The 16,380-nt window shown below is 39.8% G+C and overlaps 1 protein-coding gene across 1 annotated transcript in view; it reads right to left on the bottom strand.

Moving 5' to 3' along the window:
* Positions 1 to 588: 588 nt before the first annotated feature.
* CDH26 (cadherin 26) overlaps positions 589 to 16,380 on the bottom strand; it is a 29,446-nt gene continuing 13,654 nt past the window's right edge. Inside the window, exons 16-18 of the mRNA XM_010281481.1 lie at positions 15,906 to 15,990; positions 2,838 to 2,923; positions 589 to 1,057 (exon numbers count right to left, since the gene is read on the bottom strand). Of these exons, the coding sequence (XP_010279783.1) occupies positions 589 to 1,057; positions 2,838 to 2,923; positions 15,906 to 15,990 (640 nt within the window). The remainder of the gene's footprint in view (positions 1,058 to 2,837; positions 2,924 to 15,905; positions 15,991 to 16,380) is intronic.

Below are 16,380 nucleotides of genomic sequence, written 5' to 3'. Positions count from 1 at the left end.
TATTCATCAGGGCAAAGAAGAGTCCATTTTTTAGTTGAAACAACTGGATTTTAAGAGGTACTTTCTTGGCTGCTTTTAAGCAGCTGCTGTAATTGCTGGAAGGATCTGAATACTATCTTCCCAAGAGGGAAGAAATGTAATCCATGCAGGGATAAATAAAGAAGTAAGTGGTCCATCAGAAGGTTTTCTAGTAAGAACGGAGCCATGGTATGAAAAATGTGACAGCACCCAGGATGGAAAGGAAGGTAACATGTTCCAGATGACAGGGCATGCAAATAGGTCTCTCATGCTTTTAGGCACCACAGTAATTATCATTTTTTAATCCGAAAAGAATAGTCACTCACATTATTTCCTTCCATGGCAAAGAGCTGGCTTGAGAACACGGGCTTGTGCTACAGCTCAGGGTTACAAATTCACATAGACATTTCCTTCCTCTCTTGTTCAGCCCTCGTGCCTCGCCCCTTCCCCACCAGCGGGGAGTCCCGGTCGCTTTACAAGCCCCTCCACCTTTCGGGAGGGCGGCGCGGCCAGCCCTGGCCTGCGGCTCCTCTTCCACCCCCTTAGTGCCTCCCAACGCGGCGTCTCCTGTCAGCCGCTGCCGCGCCGGGGGTGCTCCCAGCGGTGCCCGCTCAACAAAGAGGAGACAACCGTCCCATGGGTGCCAGCAGATGAAGTGAGGCTGAGGCAGAGTAACTGTTTCAAGTATTTTAGGCATTTCTGAAATGTTCGCGTACACGAGATCAAGCCGTTATACGCGTGTACAAATGGCAAGATGACATCCGGGTGCAGCTCTTTGGCACCAGCTGTGGCTCGCTCCTGTTGCCAGCGGCAGGGGCGTTCACTAACCCAGCGGGAAGCTTCAGGATTTGCCGGTGCATCCTCTCCCCCTCGAAGCCGGAGTCGAGCACACTTCCATGGCGCTGACTTCCGCAGCTCCTCGCGTTCCGCAGGGAGAGCGCGCCGTACCGTACCGGGAGGAGGCACACCGCCGGTCCGGCCCACAGAGACTGCAGGCCCCGATCGCGGCCGTCGTGTCGTTGCAAAAGAGGAACAACAGCTGTTTTATATTTAAGAGACAGAAATTAATCATTCTTGGAAGGAAAGGAAAATAAATGAGTCTCTGAACAATCCCACCTGCAAACACTGCTTGCAAGGTTCTTGTTGCAAGCAGCCTCTGGGCTGCGTGATGTGCCGTGAAAGAGACGTTACCTCTCCATCCCTGTGCTTCTGCAGCTCTACTGCACTATTTAACTTGTCAATTTACAGCTACAGCACAAACTTTTGATTTCATTTTCTTAGAAGTGTCTGATGAGAAAAAAGTGTCTCCCGCCTTACCAAGACTGACTTTGACTCACTAAAGTAATATTTAAGGGCTGACACATTCATTTCTTCCTACACTGTGTAGAATTTCCTGATCATAGACTTCCTAACTAGGACATAAATTCTGAAGATAGGGTGGTGGTGTCATACCTTACATGCTGTTTTAACACTGACATGAAATCCTTCATCTTCAGGCATGCAAATTTCCTGCAGATATATGATCTGAGTTATGTGTGTGCGTACTAAAAACACAGAAAACAGTTGAGTCACTGCTCACAAAAATCCATTCAAAAAGTTAAAGAAAATCCCCATTGCTGGTTTCCCATCCGAACAACAATTTCTGATTCCTAACAGTCATAGCACTGGCAGTATGAAGTCCACTACCAATGAAAAAAAAATCTTTGCACTAAAGGACATCAAAAAGTCATCTTTTGTCTGGGATTCCCTATTTCCTTTAAGCCGCTTGCAGTGGCCTTGCAGATCACGGACAACGAACAGTACCTGTTGTCTAGTCCATTCTCCTCTTCTGATAATCAGGTATATTTTGACCATTCTTACCAGATGTGTTTTAAATTACTCGAAGATGATGATTCTACTGTATCCTTAAACAATCTGTTCCCATACTCACATTAGAAAACTGACCCTTTTCCCTTAATGAAAGTGAAATTATATACTTCTTGTATAGGGAGGACAGTTCGTGGCAACGTGTTGAAAAATGTTGTGGTCCTCATCTCTCCTTCAGTCTTCTCTTTACTTCAGCAAACCAGTCCAGGTGTTTGTTCGCATCTGCTGCCATTATTTTTCCTCTCCTCTGGCTTCTCTTCATTTTTTCAACAGCTTTCCCAAAGCTTGAATTTCAGATCCAGAGATAACACACTTAAGCTGAAGCATTAGTGCTCTTTGGAAATAAATAATTACTACCTGTATTTTAACAAAATCATATTTATATTACATTTTTCTGTAACAATATGGCCTTATTGACTGCCACATAGTTTATGGTCCACTATAACTCCCACAAACCTTCTGCATTATGATGCCTGTTATATACTTTTCTGACTACAATACTTAGCAATTATTTGATTGGATTTCATCTTACATTTGTCTTGTACCTAACTGGCCAATCATTCATGGAAAATCTCAGCCTCAGGCTGAAAAGCTGTACGATATATAATACCTCACATGGTCAAATTTGCTGAGGGGAGGAAATGAGTACTGTAATGCTGCACCTGACATTAAAGACTTCGAATTGACATTTCAGACTTCTTAATAATTTCCTATTAGAATAATAATTAACACAAAGAAAAAGGTAAATATTAAATGCTAATAGAAAGTGTTACAACTTATTTGCTGGAATGTGGCTCATTGTCCTGTTTAGTTTCATATCAATGTCAATATATGTGGGATTTTTAAGCATCATTATATACTGTATTCTTGTTGATGCTTCTCCAGTTATTGCTGTGGTAATACATTTGGCACAAGGGACTTATATAATGGTAACATTTCTATGATATACACACCCAATAAAAGCTTTTTCAATTTCATTATTTTGACAGGCAGATTCCATTAATACATCCACAACAATCATGTTCCCTTTCTTCACAATCTAAGAGGATTATTAAAAATTACAGACAATACCCCTATACACTTAATCTCTCCAAATTCACTTTACAATTCCTGTCAACATCAATAATGTCAGACAGTATAATCAGGTTTGTATAAAACATCAGAACTTGGGTATTCTCCAAAGGGCATTTCTTTCCCCACCCAACAATGCAGCTGCTGGGGTTTTTTCAGTCACAAAAAGATGCTCCCAAATGCCTGTGGCGTAGATATGTGCTGTATGATAGCCAGGCTCCAACTCATCCCATTCTCCACGCTGTACCTTTGGTCCACCTTTCCGTTTCAAAAACCATGTCGTAAATAATGAGAGGAATAGGTCTTCCAATACCACAGGAGCTTTTCTTTAGGAGAGGAGAGAGCGTAGAGAATCCCTGTCCCTTCTCCAGCTGTCACAAGTTGTATGTGAGTAGCCAGAAGTACAAGGCTACTAGCTAGTGGGCAAATTAAGAGTTTGTTGAGAGCTCATTTGTTTGCACCACTGGTTTGCTCCTCATTATAAGATAGAAGTTAAAATAATTTCTGTGGACAAATAATATGGCAAGTAATTTTTTTCTGGTTTTAATAGGGATTTTAAAGAATGCTTGTTGCACTGTTGTTAGTCTTTGTGTTTACAGCGCATGGAAAACATTCTCATCACGAACCACTATGCTGCATGTCCAGCTGCTCTAGCAGCATTCTTAAACACAGTTAGAGCTGGTAGAATTCAGGTTTTACTAACTTTGATACATCGAGCAATTGTTCTGGAAATCCACGTTTTCATTAAGACACCCCAGGGGAAAAAAAGTCATATTATTTTCTGTATATTGCTCTTAAATCAAACTATGCCTACTGATTTAATCTTTATTTTTATTGATACTAGCTTTTCAATATCAGTATCAACTCTCGTTCTGACCAACCCTGTATGCAACGTTTATAAAATCAGTTTCTATCATGACTTTATACAAAACAACTGTGTGCACCCACTTTCATACCAGGCTTATAAGTTAACCTATCAAACAAAATACAGTTTAGTTTTTCCATTAGGTTCCTGGGAAGCCAAGCTAAGTGTGAGCAACTGCAGTCGGTCTCTGATAAGTTTTTCCAACAATTCTATGAGTTCTCAGGCAGAGATTACTAAGACACAGAGGTATTTGTATGTTAAATAAAAAGTGGTTCAAACTGAGAAGTGGTTTGACATTAGCAACATTGCTAAATGTTGTCTGTACAGATTTCCAACAGCGTGGTGTTAAATAATGATTGTTTCGGCACACACTTTATATTGAACAAAGGGCTTTTATCCTTCTGTAAGTTCTGGTATTGTCTAAATTTATTGCAGGCATCTCTGACAGGGGAGACATATAACAGAGAATTGCTCTAATGTTTGAGCAAGAATACAACATCGATAGCACATATGTTTAATAAGTTTAACATGAGTGATGACCCCTAAACCCAGCACAGTCAGAGCTTCAGCCAGATAATCTGATTCCTCTTCTCTTAATGTTTGTAAACCATGAGATAGATATGTCAGATACATGCATATGGATATAGATCAAAAGGGTGACTGCACACGTTGACAGGACACTAATTAAATTGATCCACAGTTAGCGATTACCTATTCCGAGCTGTTAACTTTGCAAGTGATAAGATAGGCTGCCTTCTTTTTTCTAATTAAAGAGGCCCCGATGCTGTCTGTCTCCTCAAGACAGCGAGTGCCATCTACTGTACACTCACTGCCTCGGAACTGCCGAGAAGTCATAACGTAACATGAGTACACCTGAACAAAGAGAATACTCTGCAGTAATACAAAAAAATGCTTCTTCATCAGAGCCAATGTCTTAGTTCTGGCCTACAATATGTAAATCATCTCATAGAATAGATAGAGAATGGACTGAAATGCCTATGCAGGCGTATGGAAATTTGGTAAGTGATGGTTCTTCCATCAGCTGTCCGACATGGCCATGCAAGTGTTTTAATCAATAGAGGTGAAGAGCTTCAGGGAATCTAAAAGCTGTGACAATGACACCTCCCAGTACCACGGTGCTGGTTTTTTTGCTAAGGGCAAAAAGATATCCTGTGGTCAAACCTTGATTAAGATCAGAAAATAAAAGTACTGAAACAGTTGACAGTGCTGATATTTAGAAAAATAAAACATGGTTATAATTCTGATAATCATCTCAGTGAAACAAAGCAGGAAAAAGAGATTATAAGGCACCTGTTGAAAATTCCTTACCAAGAGAAATGTCATGGGTAATTCTCAGAAAACGGGCTTTGTGGAGGTTCAACAAGCCCTTAAGTGACTGTGTGAAGACAAATACTAGAAGAATACTGTTAGGAGAAGGTGGATTTAATAATGTATTTAAGAAGATTCTGTAATATGCCAGGCAGAGCTATTATTTTGCATCCTTAGAAATAGCACTGTTGTCTCAGGAAAAAATGCTGAGAGGGGTTCTTGACAAACTGTTACCAAAGAGGTTATGCAAACGCACAGTAGCACAGTATTTTGCATGCAGTTCATTTTTCACAGCAAAATGGCATCTCCATACCAAAACGACATAGGCATGACTTCTCTGATAAATGAGACATGGCAAAGGATTCCAATCAAAAGGCAGAAATGCTGAAGTTTGACAAAAATAAAACAAATTCAAGAAAGGAATTCTAGTCAGTCCATTGTCCTTTGAATTTCACTCCAGTAGGAGATTAGAAGCTAAATGTTCTTCAAATGACTACACAGAAAACTTTGCAACTGTTCCACAAGAGGGATTTGCCTGTAAGCAGGAAGATACAGGTTTACATACCTTGCTTAGAGTCTGAGCCAATGACCACATAGAGCTTTGGTTCAGATAGTTGGCAATAAAAAAGAAAAAAGTGAAATTAAGAAGTAAAACCAGTTCAAGGTCAAAAGATTTTACAAGTGATGAGCTAACACAATAGAGCTGTGTATATTTAATGCATATTGATCAGCATCTCATGAACAAAGGATTTAGGATGGATCCATACTTTATTGCAAAGCTTTCTTTCAGTCTAATAGATTTTTGTGTTTATAGGCCAGATTTGTAATTTAAGGGAAGGATTTACAAGAGGAGGCTAAAGGATGTAAGCACTCGGCTGTTTATGAAGTTCAATGGCATTTGCGTGTCTGACTCCCTCAGGGTCTATTATGAATTCTAACCGTAACATTGACAATAGACCTGTAGTTCAGCAAGCACAATATGGTTACCCTTTACAATAACAGAATATTTGTTTTGTAGCCATAACAATAATCTAGTCTGCCTTCCAGGGACTATTTTGTGGTCAAAATGAGGCTAATTGACAGAATTTACCTCAACGGAAAATTCAGATTTGTGTGTGTGCGAATGCTGACTTTACTATAGATTTACAATCACAAGTTGCTGCCAAAAATTTGTTATCACCTGCTCCAGCTTCGCACATCCAAAAACCTTTTCCTCTCATGCGGTCTAGCAGACCTTCAGCCCAGCCCAGAAATGCTTCCTCAGCATCTCTAAGCTGGGCCTGATCCAAGGCCTCAAAGACTTTATTCCCAGCTCCCTTTCTCCAGGAATTGACCTGATTCTACCAAACACCCCACTCCACCATCTCACTGCTGCTGTCCAGCTCTGAGAGTCTAAACACGTTAGGACATAAAACCAAGAGTTAGGCATGATGGAGATGGGTCTGGAGTGTTAGGTAAAGAGCCAGTTTGTCTTGTGGTCTTTCTAGGTAGATTTTGCAGGAGCAAATTCTAATAAATCTCTGCATGTGCACAAAAGGTACTCTTCCTCTGCAGCTGAGCTACACTAGGTGTGAGGTCTGGAGAAACGGTCAAACGGGGCTCAGAGACACATTCTGCTGTCCTGATAGTTGGGCTGGCCAAAGGCAGGGACGAATGCCTGTTTTACAATTCTTCACGTTAGATAAAGGATATTAAACTTTACAGCTGTCATTGCATAGCATTCCTTGATTACTAAAATGTCTGCTAAAAAGTGCAAAGAGACAGAGAGGAAATGGAATGCCTTTGCAATAGGACCAAAATAAGGATCGTGGTAGCTATTATGGGAATACTTAATAAGGTCTCTGAGTTGCTCTAGCAGCTCAACATATCCTTTTGACACAATGCCTATAAACAGTGATTACTGCTTGACTGAGGGTGTGAGGAGGGAAATTCTAAGACAAAGTTAATTTACATCTTAAAAGAGTTTCCTCTTAAAAAACACACTACAGTAACAAAATTTCAGTATTGTAATGATTAATGTCACCACACTGTACTGACTCTACTGCCTCATAATTAAATAGAAGATATTCAGTTGCATAGCACTTGAATATGATAATGGTTTATGTATTAACTCATTCACCTTGCAATTTTTGGACCTATTTTTCATTTTTAGAGCATGTAATGACGGAATGTGTGCAATAGCATAGACTTTGAGAGCAGTCTCTGAGTATCTTGGGGGAAGGAAAGACACTGTTGCTATTGGCTTTATGTAAACCTTCCTGATAAACTGAAATCAAAACCTGGAAGTCCATTTTCTGAGGACTTTCTAAGTATTCCAATCTAAGCAAGGGACACTTAATTCCCAGAAAAAGGTTCTAAAAATTTTCCAAGAACCAAATGACAGCTGAAAAGGAAAACTGGGAACTATGCTGTCCCTTTTGTTGTGAATTGCCACTTGTTGATGGTAGGGCTTGCCTTCACCTTGTAAAAGGGAGAAAACACTTCAACTCCTACTCAAACACACCTTCCTGCCCTCCCCAGTAACCCAGAAAGTGCAAAGAATGTACTCCGCATTTTGAGCATTAGACAAAATTCCCAATAATGTTGTTTCTCTACCATGTTAAAACCACCTACAACTTTCAATCATGGCATTTTAAATCAGTAGATGTGTGTGTTTGGGGTTTTTGCCTGTTTCTGTCAATGTCTCACTCTGTGATGTTTGCCAAGTATTTGAATGCCTAAAGTTAACCATTGAAGTTCAACAAGATACTGAAAAAAATCTCAACTTTTCAGGGGTGCTGAACTCCCACACTCTCCACTCAAGTCAAGCACATGATTGTTTCACCCTCATCATGGTCCTGTTAGCAAATATCCCACAACTTCATAGCAGGATGTCAGTTTTCCTTCTCGTTTCTGATATAACTAGCTTCTCCACATGAAAGCACAGACTATAAATAATATTGCATCTTTAGCTTAAAAAATGCATATCCTGATGAATATTTATTCAACACATTAAAAATATCATCCATGCCTTGCTTTCATTTGTGTCATAAACCTGAAAATTGCAAAAAAACTAAAGCCAATATTTATTTGGCACATCATCATAGCATCAGTTAAGAAAAACTTCATATTTCTGTTCAGGATACTTACAGACTTCCTATTACTGTCCTGTAAAAGCACTTCATAATCTTTGGAAATATTTCTTTTAGACAGGAAGGACTGCTCCCATTTCACAGCTGGAGAGATGTAGTAGACAGATTTATAACATTTAATTTCCACTAATTCCAGTGGAGGTAGATGCTGAGTGCTTTGTTAAAATTTGGCTGCAAGTAACTTACCCAGGATTACAGAGGAATTTCATGAAGCATGATTTTCAGAGTTGCAGATCAGCAATCAACCTGTTGGGACACCTAGCTTCCTGCTTTTCTTCTCAAGCTGAGAGTACTTTATTTTGAGTACCATGACTAGTTGTATGCAGCAATATTAGCTTAGGTTTTCAGCTCAAACTTGAGCCAAAACTTTCCCACCATCCATAGTGGTAGCTTGCTCTCTGGATCTGTTTTGGAGTAAGCCACCTGGATCCTCAGGCAAGAAAACTTATATTATGTCTTAGTTATTGGCCTTGGCAGTACTTGTTAGCTCCTGTGATGGATGCACGCTCCAGTTACCTTTTGCTGTTCTATTGGAACAAGATGCAAACACAAACCGTCTCCTCCACCTGAGGTCCTGATTTTCTTGGGAAGAGACACTGCTGTGTCTGGAGATGGATTTTGCAGTTTGAGTACTCTTCCTTGTATGGAGCTGCTCTGGAGGCACAGCACCTCTCTAGTACAATTATGTCGGGGTTGGCATTACACCTTCCCAGTACAGCGCTCTGCTAACAGGCAGTATGAAGCCTTCTTAGCTTTAGTGTTGAGTCACTCCAGAATTCTTTATCCTTGTTCATTCCAGTTTGGATTTGAAGACACACTGCTTTACACTGTGATTTCTAAGAATATCTGAGTAAGAAGTTGCCCAGATTCTACAGTCCAAGCTTTCTCAACTTCTGACATCATTGGGAAAGTTTAGCTTGTTTTTCCAAATTCCATAAGTTTGTGTCCTTTTGAATATATACTTTCCAAAACATCCTCTCTTCAACAAGACATATGGTTCCTCCTGTGTAATGCTGGTATGTGTAAGTAGAACGTCCTGGTCAGAGTCATGGGTACTCTGACCAAAAAATGTATGGGGCCCCATCCTCTCCACTTGCTTCTTTTGATCACACTGGCTTTACTAGAATCATTCTTGATTTCCCCTGACATAACAGAAGGAAGGATCAGGCACTGGACTGAAAAGTTCTTTCCACTGTAGATGGAAATAGGAATTCACTTGTCACTACTGCTTTCAAACGAATTTCTAAATGAAAATACCTTTTATACTGTCAGTACTATAACACGGAGATGACAGGTTCTGTTGGTTTTCCATCAGTTACAGCCTGTGTCAGCAGCTTTTCAGGATCCCGAATACACTCCAGTTTCTACACTAAAAGCCATTTCTTTATGTTGAATTTTGCTAGGAAAAACTGTGAGTGCTAGTGCCTTGTAATATATTTGTTATTCTTTTTTTTCATATAAAAATCTGTAACATGTTCTTTGGAAGATTTGTTGGTTCAGCTTCCACAATCATCTTGTGTTCTTTTCTGTATCTCTTCTAAATGCAATTCAATTAAATGGGTTGCTCGTGTTTGTATTAATCTAAGCAACATTCTTGGCAACATGACAAGCTGAACTGGACTGAGTTTTTCTGTTTTTATGATAGTCCTAGCCATAGCTGATGTTTCTTAAACTAAATGTTTGAAAACAAAAACATGCATTTTTTTTTTAAATGCGAGATTCCTATCTCTGGTTATGTAGAAGTTATTCTAGACAGGAGGCAAATATTACAGGATAAAAAAATACCCTTTCACAGATATCCTTCAAAATGTGTTGGAAAAAAATCAAAAGTACAAGTAGTAGTTCTGTGTCTTGACTGTTAAGTGTTTTTATTGTGGAAGCATCTCAGAGTTCTAATTAGGGAGTAAAATCTCTTCTTTCAGGCTCTATCAAGGAATAAAAGATGTCACCTGCCCATACAATAAGTAGCCTAAGATTCATTGATGTTTGACGGAGATCAGGAAGGATGGTCCAGTGCTGGTCTACATTCCTGAAATGGGTATGTGTAATATTTTTCCTTCTTTTTATATTAGTATGCCCATCTTTTCTATCCTAGACATTTTGCCGTTATCAATTCCTTGGAATTAATTCAGAACTTGGAAAAAAACACTTGCTTTGCCAGCTGTTTGCAAATCTCCCTACATAACTGAACTATTGCAACTCAGAGCTGATTTGCAACGACTCCACTAACCCAGCTCTTGGCCTTTCATAAGGGGAGGCTTCAACTATGACATTCTGTGGCACTTCGCAAATGCCCAGGAAAAAAGATGTGAATGCAGAGTCTATCAACATCACTTTCAGCATCTGTGTAACCAGGATTTGACCCAAGGTCCAAGACGGGTTGCCTGTTTAATTGCATTTCTCCATGGTTTCACTTCTAGACAATAACCTTAGTGTGACAGACAGCAGATTTCAAGTTAGCAAATTTCGTACTAATCCCAAGTACATTTATATTGTCAAGGACAAGTTTGACACTACCAGGCGTCTCCCTGAGCCATGATTTAGGCATTTCAAAACACTGAAGGAAGGGAGGGAAACTGATCTCCCCTAATTTTTGTTTCTTCTTTGAAGTACCAAGTACCACAGTGTGCAGAGCGTCTTTTCTGTTTATGGGATTTATAGGTTTGAATACTGAAAATACATATTGGCATATGTAAATTGCTCATGTGGAAAGTCACATATTGAAGGCCAGTTGCAAGCATAAATCTTCCCCTTTGTGCTTGAATTGTTCATTTGCTGGTGTAAATGGATTCTCCCATATGCGCTATATTTTTAGAAATTATTTGAATAAAACCCTTTGGAAAAGCAAACAGAATGAAATGAGCTAGACAGAGTGTAATACTGATACAAAAATAATTGTATATAAAGGATATCTTTTTTGTCAGTTGTTGTTGCTGTCTCTTCATCAAAAGAAACAGTGGACAAATACAAAGATTTCTAGATAATGGACATATCCTAATGCCAAAAAAAAATCATCAATATCTGCCTAAGATTTTCATATTAGCCTCCTCAGATTCCTTTTTCTCAGCAGTGTTGTATAGCTATTAAGTGGTACTTTCTTTGTATGATACTGATGAGGGAAGGGCTGTATCTTAAGAAAGAAAACTCCTCTCCACTGACCATACCAAAATATACATTTTTATAAGTAGATTTGTTTTGAGATAGGGTATTATTAATTTTAGAAGTCAAACTTCCTTAGTTTTACTTCTTGGTACTAGAACGTTGATAACTGGCCTACTTATGCCATCTTCTGGGTAGTTACAGAACTGTCTTTACACAGGAAAAGCCTCTATCAAGAAGCATTAATAATTACCAGTGCCTTGAAATAATTTGCTAATTGAATCCCTGAAGTAACTTTCTGTCTTATTTTATAGACTTCAGAACAAATCAAAAACTACTGAATTATTAATAATGTATCATATTCAGCTATTATGATTAATAAGTAGATTGTACAAAAAAAATCTTTGTAAGTGTGGTCCCAACAAAATTAATATATTTAGTGAAGTTATATTTTAAGAAAAAATGCTTTTTTATACTGATATTTTACTAATGAAACCCCCATTTTCTCAAAAGACTGGGCTTTCATCTGTTGGGGATAAATAGAAAGAAGGAATAGATGTTAGTCACGTTGCATAATACATACTGGAGGTAACGGTGCTGTGCGACACTCCGTTACTATTCTGATGCAAGCAGTAAAAGAACCTGCAAAGAGCAGATGATGTTGTATGAGCATCTGGAAATTTTAGCTTTGCTATTGTATTTAGTCATTTAGTCACTCTTGCCAAATCTCGCCTCGGGTAATTACCCGATGGGGACAGGGAAAAAGCCTGAAGGGCCCCCGCTGCCTTCTGCAGCCTCAGCTTGCTTCGTTTTCTGTAGTACAGAATGGCTGTCTTGCGAACTGGGGTTTACTGCAACGTCCTCAGCAGGAGAGAGGTGACACAGGCAGAGCAGAAGAAATGTAGAGGTTTATCCTTCAGAGTAAAACATGTTTATGAGTTTGAGTTTCAGTTCACACGGCATAGGGTAACTGGAAATAGCAGGCTCCTACCACAAGTGTTAAGCGAAACAAAATGGGCATCTGAAATATTAAATATTCAAGTTTTTCAGGTGCCTTCTGTTTCTTGAGAAATGTACCAGTCCCTAAGAAATGTACATTCAGGATAGAATTAAGTAATTACAGTAGACGTCGTGAATTATGTTACTCCAGTCATCAAGAAAGCATCCTGGTCAGATCCAGGTCAGTGTGCCATGTTTCACTAACAGGGTTAGCACAGGAGAATAGAGGTTTCCATTTTGAAGACTTCTCATCACTTCTGAAAAGTGTGAAATAATGGGAGTGTGAAGAGCAGAAATGGCACAAGGAGGTGATGGTACAGCACCTGCTTGCCTGTGCTTTGCATGTGTCTTCCCAGTCACCAGCTTTCCCATCCAAGTGCGACTACAGGCTAACATGGAAAGCCACATTGCAATGGCATAAATCTCTCATTATTCTCAGTCTTCAGCGTCAGCATGTGTTAAGAAAGAAAAAGCCCATTTTCAGTTTCTTTGAAGGCGATAGTGGCTTTTGAACGGAGTTGAGGAACTTTGCCACTACCACAAGTGCTACAACGTCTGTTCCCTGCTTGCTCTCAGAAAATCTTGAGAAAAGTCCCCAGCGTGGCCTATGGGTTTTTTTAAAACACTAGTCCAACACTCCGTTACTAAGTGTTTAATTATTAGGACTGTGAAATACAACACCACCTAAGGCATTAATAGAAGAAACTAATTATAGCCCACTCAGCATGGGGTTTACCCTTCACTTACAAAATCTCTTGTCATTTATTTGTCCTTTAAATGACTTCTTGTAATATCAGGACAAACGAATCCTTCAGAAGGGAGAAAATGACCCCAAACCGGCACAGAAAGATTTGATTAAAACTTACACTCCTTCTGCGGCAGCCTAAAGATCCCGGGGGATCTGCCATTGCTCAGCAGAGTAGAGGAAATAGCAGACGAGGGAAATGCTTTCTGTCTGAGACAAAAAGGTTTTACTGGTAACACGCTGACATCCACGCTCTGTAGGACTATCCTATGATCGGTGTCTCTTGTTTCCTTTAAAACTCAGTGTCAGAAGTTTGGTTCCCGTGTGATTAACTTCCCCTTTACTGATTGTGTGTCATTTACCTTTAAGTAAGATTTTTATAAATGAGGCAAAACAAAGACAGAGATGAAGATTGTGCGGAGATAAACAATTGTGCTGCTGGGACTCCCACTGCCTCGGGCACAGCAGGGGCCAGAAGTAATGGGGATTCACAGGCGTCATGATTAGACCTCTCGCTGGGAACAGGTAATTGAAACAGCATAGCCCATCACCAGCATTTACAAAGCAGCAAGCCATGAAGGTACTTAGTTTAAAGCAGACCCTGAACAAACCAGAGGCTTCACACGCTCCCTCTGCCATTATGTAAGAGCAAAGCATTAGCTGAGGCCGTTGATAACACCTGCTTGGGTCTGCGTAGTCAGCACCCCTCTGACAGCGGCCCTGGCATTGTCCCCTGAGCAATGGCTGTTCCTGCGGGCGATGCGTGAGCTGTCTGCCCGGCTTTGGACAGGGGCACCAGGCAGAAGCCGAGGGGCCCTGGGGAGAAATACAGCAAGTTGCCTTGACTAGATCTCCTGTCCCTCAGCCCAGGTTTGCTGCGAGCCACTGGTGGAGAAGCGGTGTATGTCAGGCAGGGACCTCAACCCTTCACGTGGGCATTGAAAGCTCCCTCAGTGACTGGGCGTCTGGTGGTTCACTGCCACCTCCAGTGAGGACAGGGTAACAGCACTTTTGAGGCCCGAAACCTGATTGGGATATCATCATAGTATTCAGTGTGTTGTGTGGCACAAGGAAACGTGCTGCGTCCAGACGCTTACCTCTTCGTCTGTCTTCTGATGCAGACCTCAGCCTACACGGTTAAGAGCAGTTTACTGACTAGCTTCCTGCAATAGTATCTTTAAAAGCGTGATTGATGCAAATGTGTGATGGAGGTGAGAAACGCTCTGATTTATGCCTCATTTTCACTACTTAGTAATCATTGTGTCTCAAGAAAGCCTCTAAATAAACCTTTTTGATTGTAATAATTTAGCACTGGAGGTATACCTCACCAGCCCGGGCCTCCCTCCTGCCAAACTCCACTAAAACATTACTGGTATCTCAAGCACGTGTTTCTAGTTTTTAAGACAGTGGGAGATTAATAAATTAATTTCGGTTTCCTTCATTCCCATTTGAGAAGAACTGTCAACTCAAACCTCAAGCACAGATGGAGAAAGAAGTAATTGTCATACGGAGCTGAGGTGCAGACCTACAACGCTAGACTTTCTGGATCCTGTTGAGTTTTGCTGTTGTCCAGACACCCGCAGTGTGATTACCTGACAGATTATCTGTCCATATTTTGGCAGCAGGGATGATAAGAGCTTTCAGCAGTTTGAGTGATTATTTAGGTGTTTGTAACATGCTTTGTAATTCCTACATAAAAGTACTCATTCCTATTAAAAGGCACACAGTGACATTTAAAATATTAGAACAATCATTCAAACGAACTGAACACCTCATTATGCACTTAAATGGTACATACAGCTACCAGAGTTAGATAAAAAGATCAATGAACAATGTGATCATTAACGGGGGTTCAAGTGTCACATCACCAAATTTGTGATTGCAAATGCTTAGTGCAAGGAATTAAGGATGGAGGAATATTTTTTGTCCAGGTAATTGCATTAATGACAGGGCTTCACAGGAATTATGAATATGGACCTTCAATGATTACAGTGCCAAAAGCAGTTTCTGAAAATCTAGATCCATTCTGCAAGTCTCTTTTTGATTATGGGAGCCGACTTATGATTTCTGTGCATGAATCCCTTACCTGTAAAATGAGGGGTTTAATTATTTGTTACTTCCATCACTGTTTGCTCCAAGACTGTATATACTAAAGATTTTGTACTATTTTGATATGACCATAGCAAAGAACCTATTCCTTGGGTCTGGTCAAAAGGAATGGTGTAAAAAGCTGCTGCAAAGGTCAACTTTATTGGTGAAAGAGAAGACATACGCAAAGCACAAGGGCTAAGTGCTATTCCTTAGTTTGCTGCAAGCTCTCTGTGTGACTGTGGTCAACCAAGGAACTCTTTCAGCCTTAATTTCTGCTCTTTAAGTACAAACACTACATCTTTCCCTCAAAACGATGCTGGGAAGCTGTAGTAGCTTAGTGTGTGTAAGTCTTCTAAATCCTTGAGGACACTGAAATAATGAATGTAACTACCTGTATGGGCACATTGCATATGATTGTAAGAAACCCCAGTGGACGTTCTCATTTGCTATACAATAGCTTTTCATTAAAACAGTTCTTTTTTTTCCCATGCAAGAGAGAGACAACTTTTTTTGGCATTAGCAACTGTGGGTCTGATCACATCTAATATTTTTGTGTTTTGTAAGCATGGTGTGCTATAGCCCCAAAACAAGTTTACACCAACAAAAAACACACAGAATAATTTAATTATTATTTTTAATCTTGCATAATTTTCAGAAGAAATAGTAAAACACAGCACAATTCTAATCTTACCAGGATGATTATAGTTTGCAATTGAAAAGCCATCTTGGTTATTAGCAGTGCTTCTAAACCACTGGCCTGATTTGAAGTCTTCCATCTGGAATTATAAGTTAAGGACAGTTTATCAGAGTAGTGACTTATTGTGTAAACAGAACCTGCTGATGGCATTTAGGAAAATTTAACTGCTTGCCACTCAGCCAAATTCTTTTATCACACTTCACTGAAGTTTCCAGCCTTGAATTATTAGTTAATAACATCTGAGCAAAAGCATAATTTATTGTTTAAGTAAACTCTGAAACAGAAGAACAGTGCCTTAGATACCAGACTTTGTGCTCGCCTTAAGCAAAGCATTTTTCTTTTAGTACAGAATTGTAATAGAACAGCAGTAAGATTTGTGACTAATTCCATCTCTTATTGCCTGTATACATTACCTAATGGCAGAATACGATCTTCTGAGCTATTCTTTCCTTATACATGTATTGTAAAA

The sequence above is a fragment of the Phaethon lepturus genome, unplaced genomic scaffold (assembly GCF_000687285.1).
Source record: "Phaethon lepturus isolate BGI_N335 unplaced genomic scaffold, ASM68728v1 scaffold12462, whole genome shotgun sequence".
Lineage (NCBI taxonomy): Eukaryota > Metazoa > Chordata > Aves > Phaethontiformes > Phaethontidae > Phaethon > Phaethon lepturus.
This window is presented reverse-complemented; position numbering and strand designations above follow the sequence as displayed.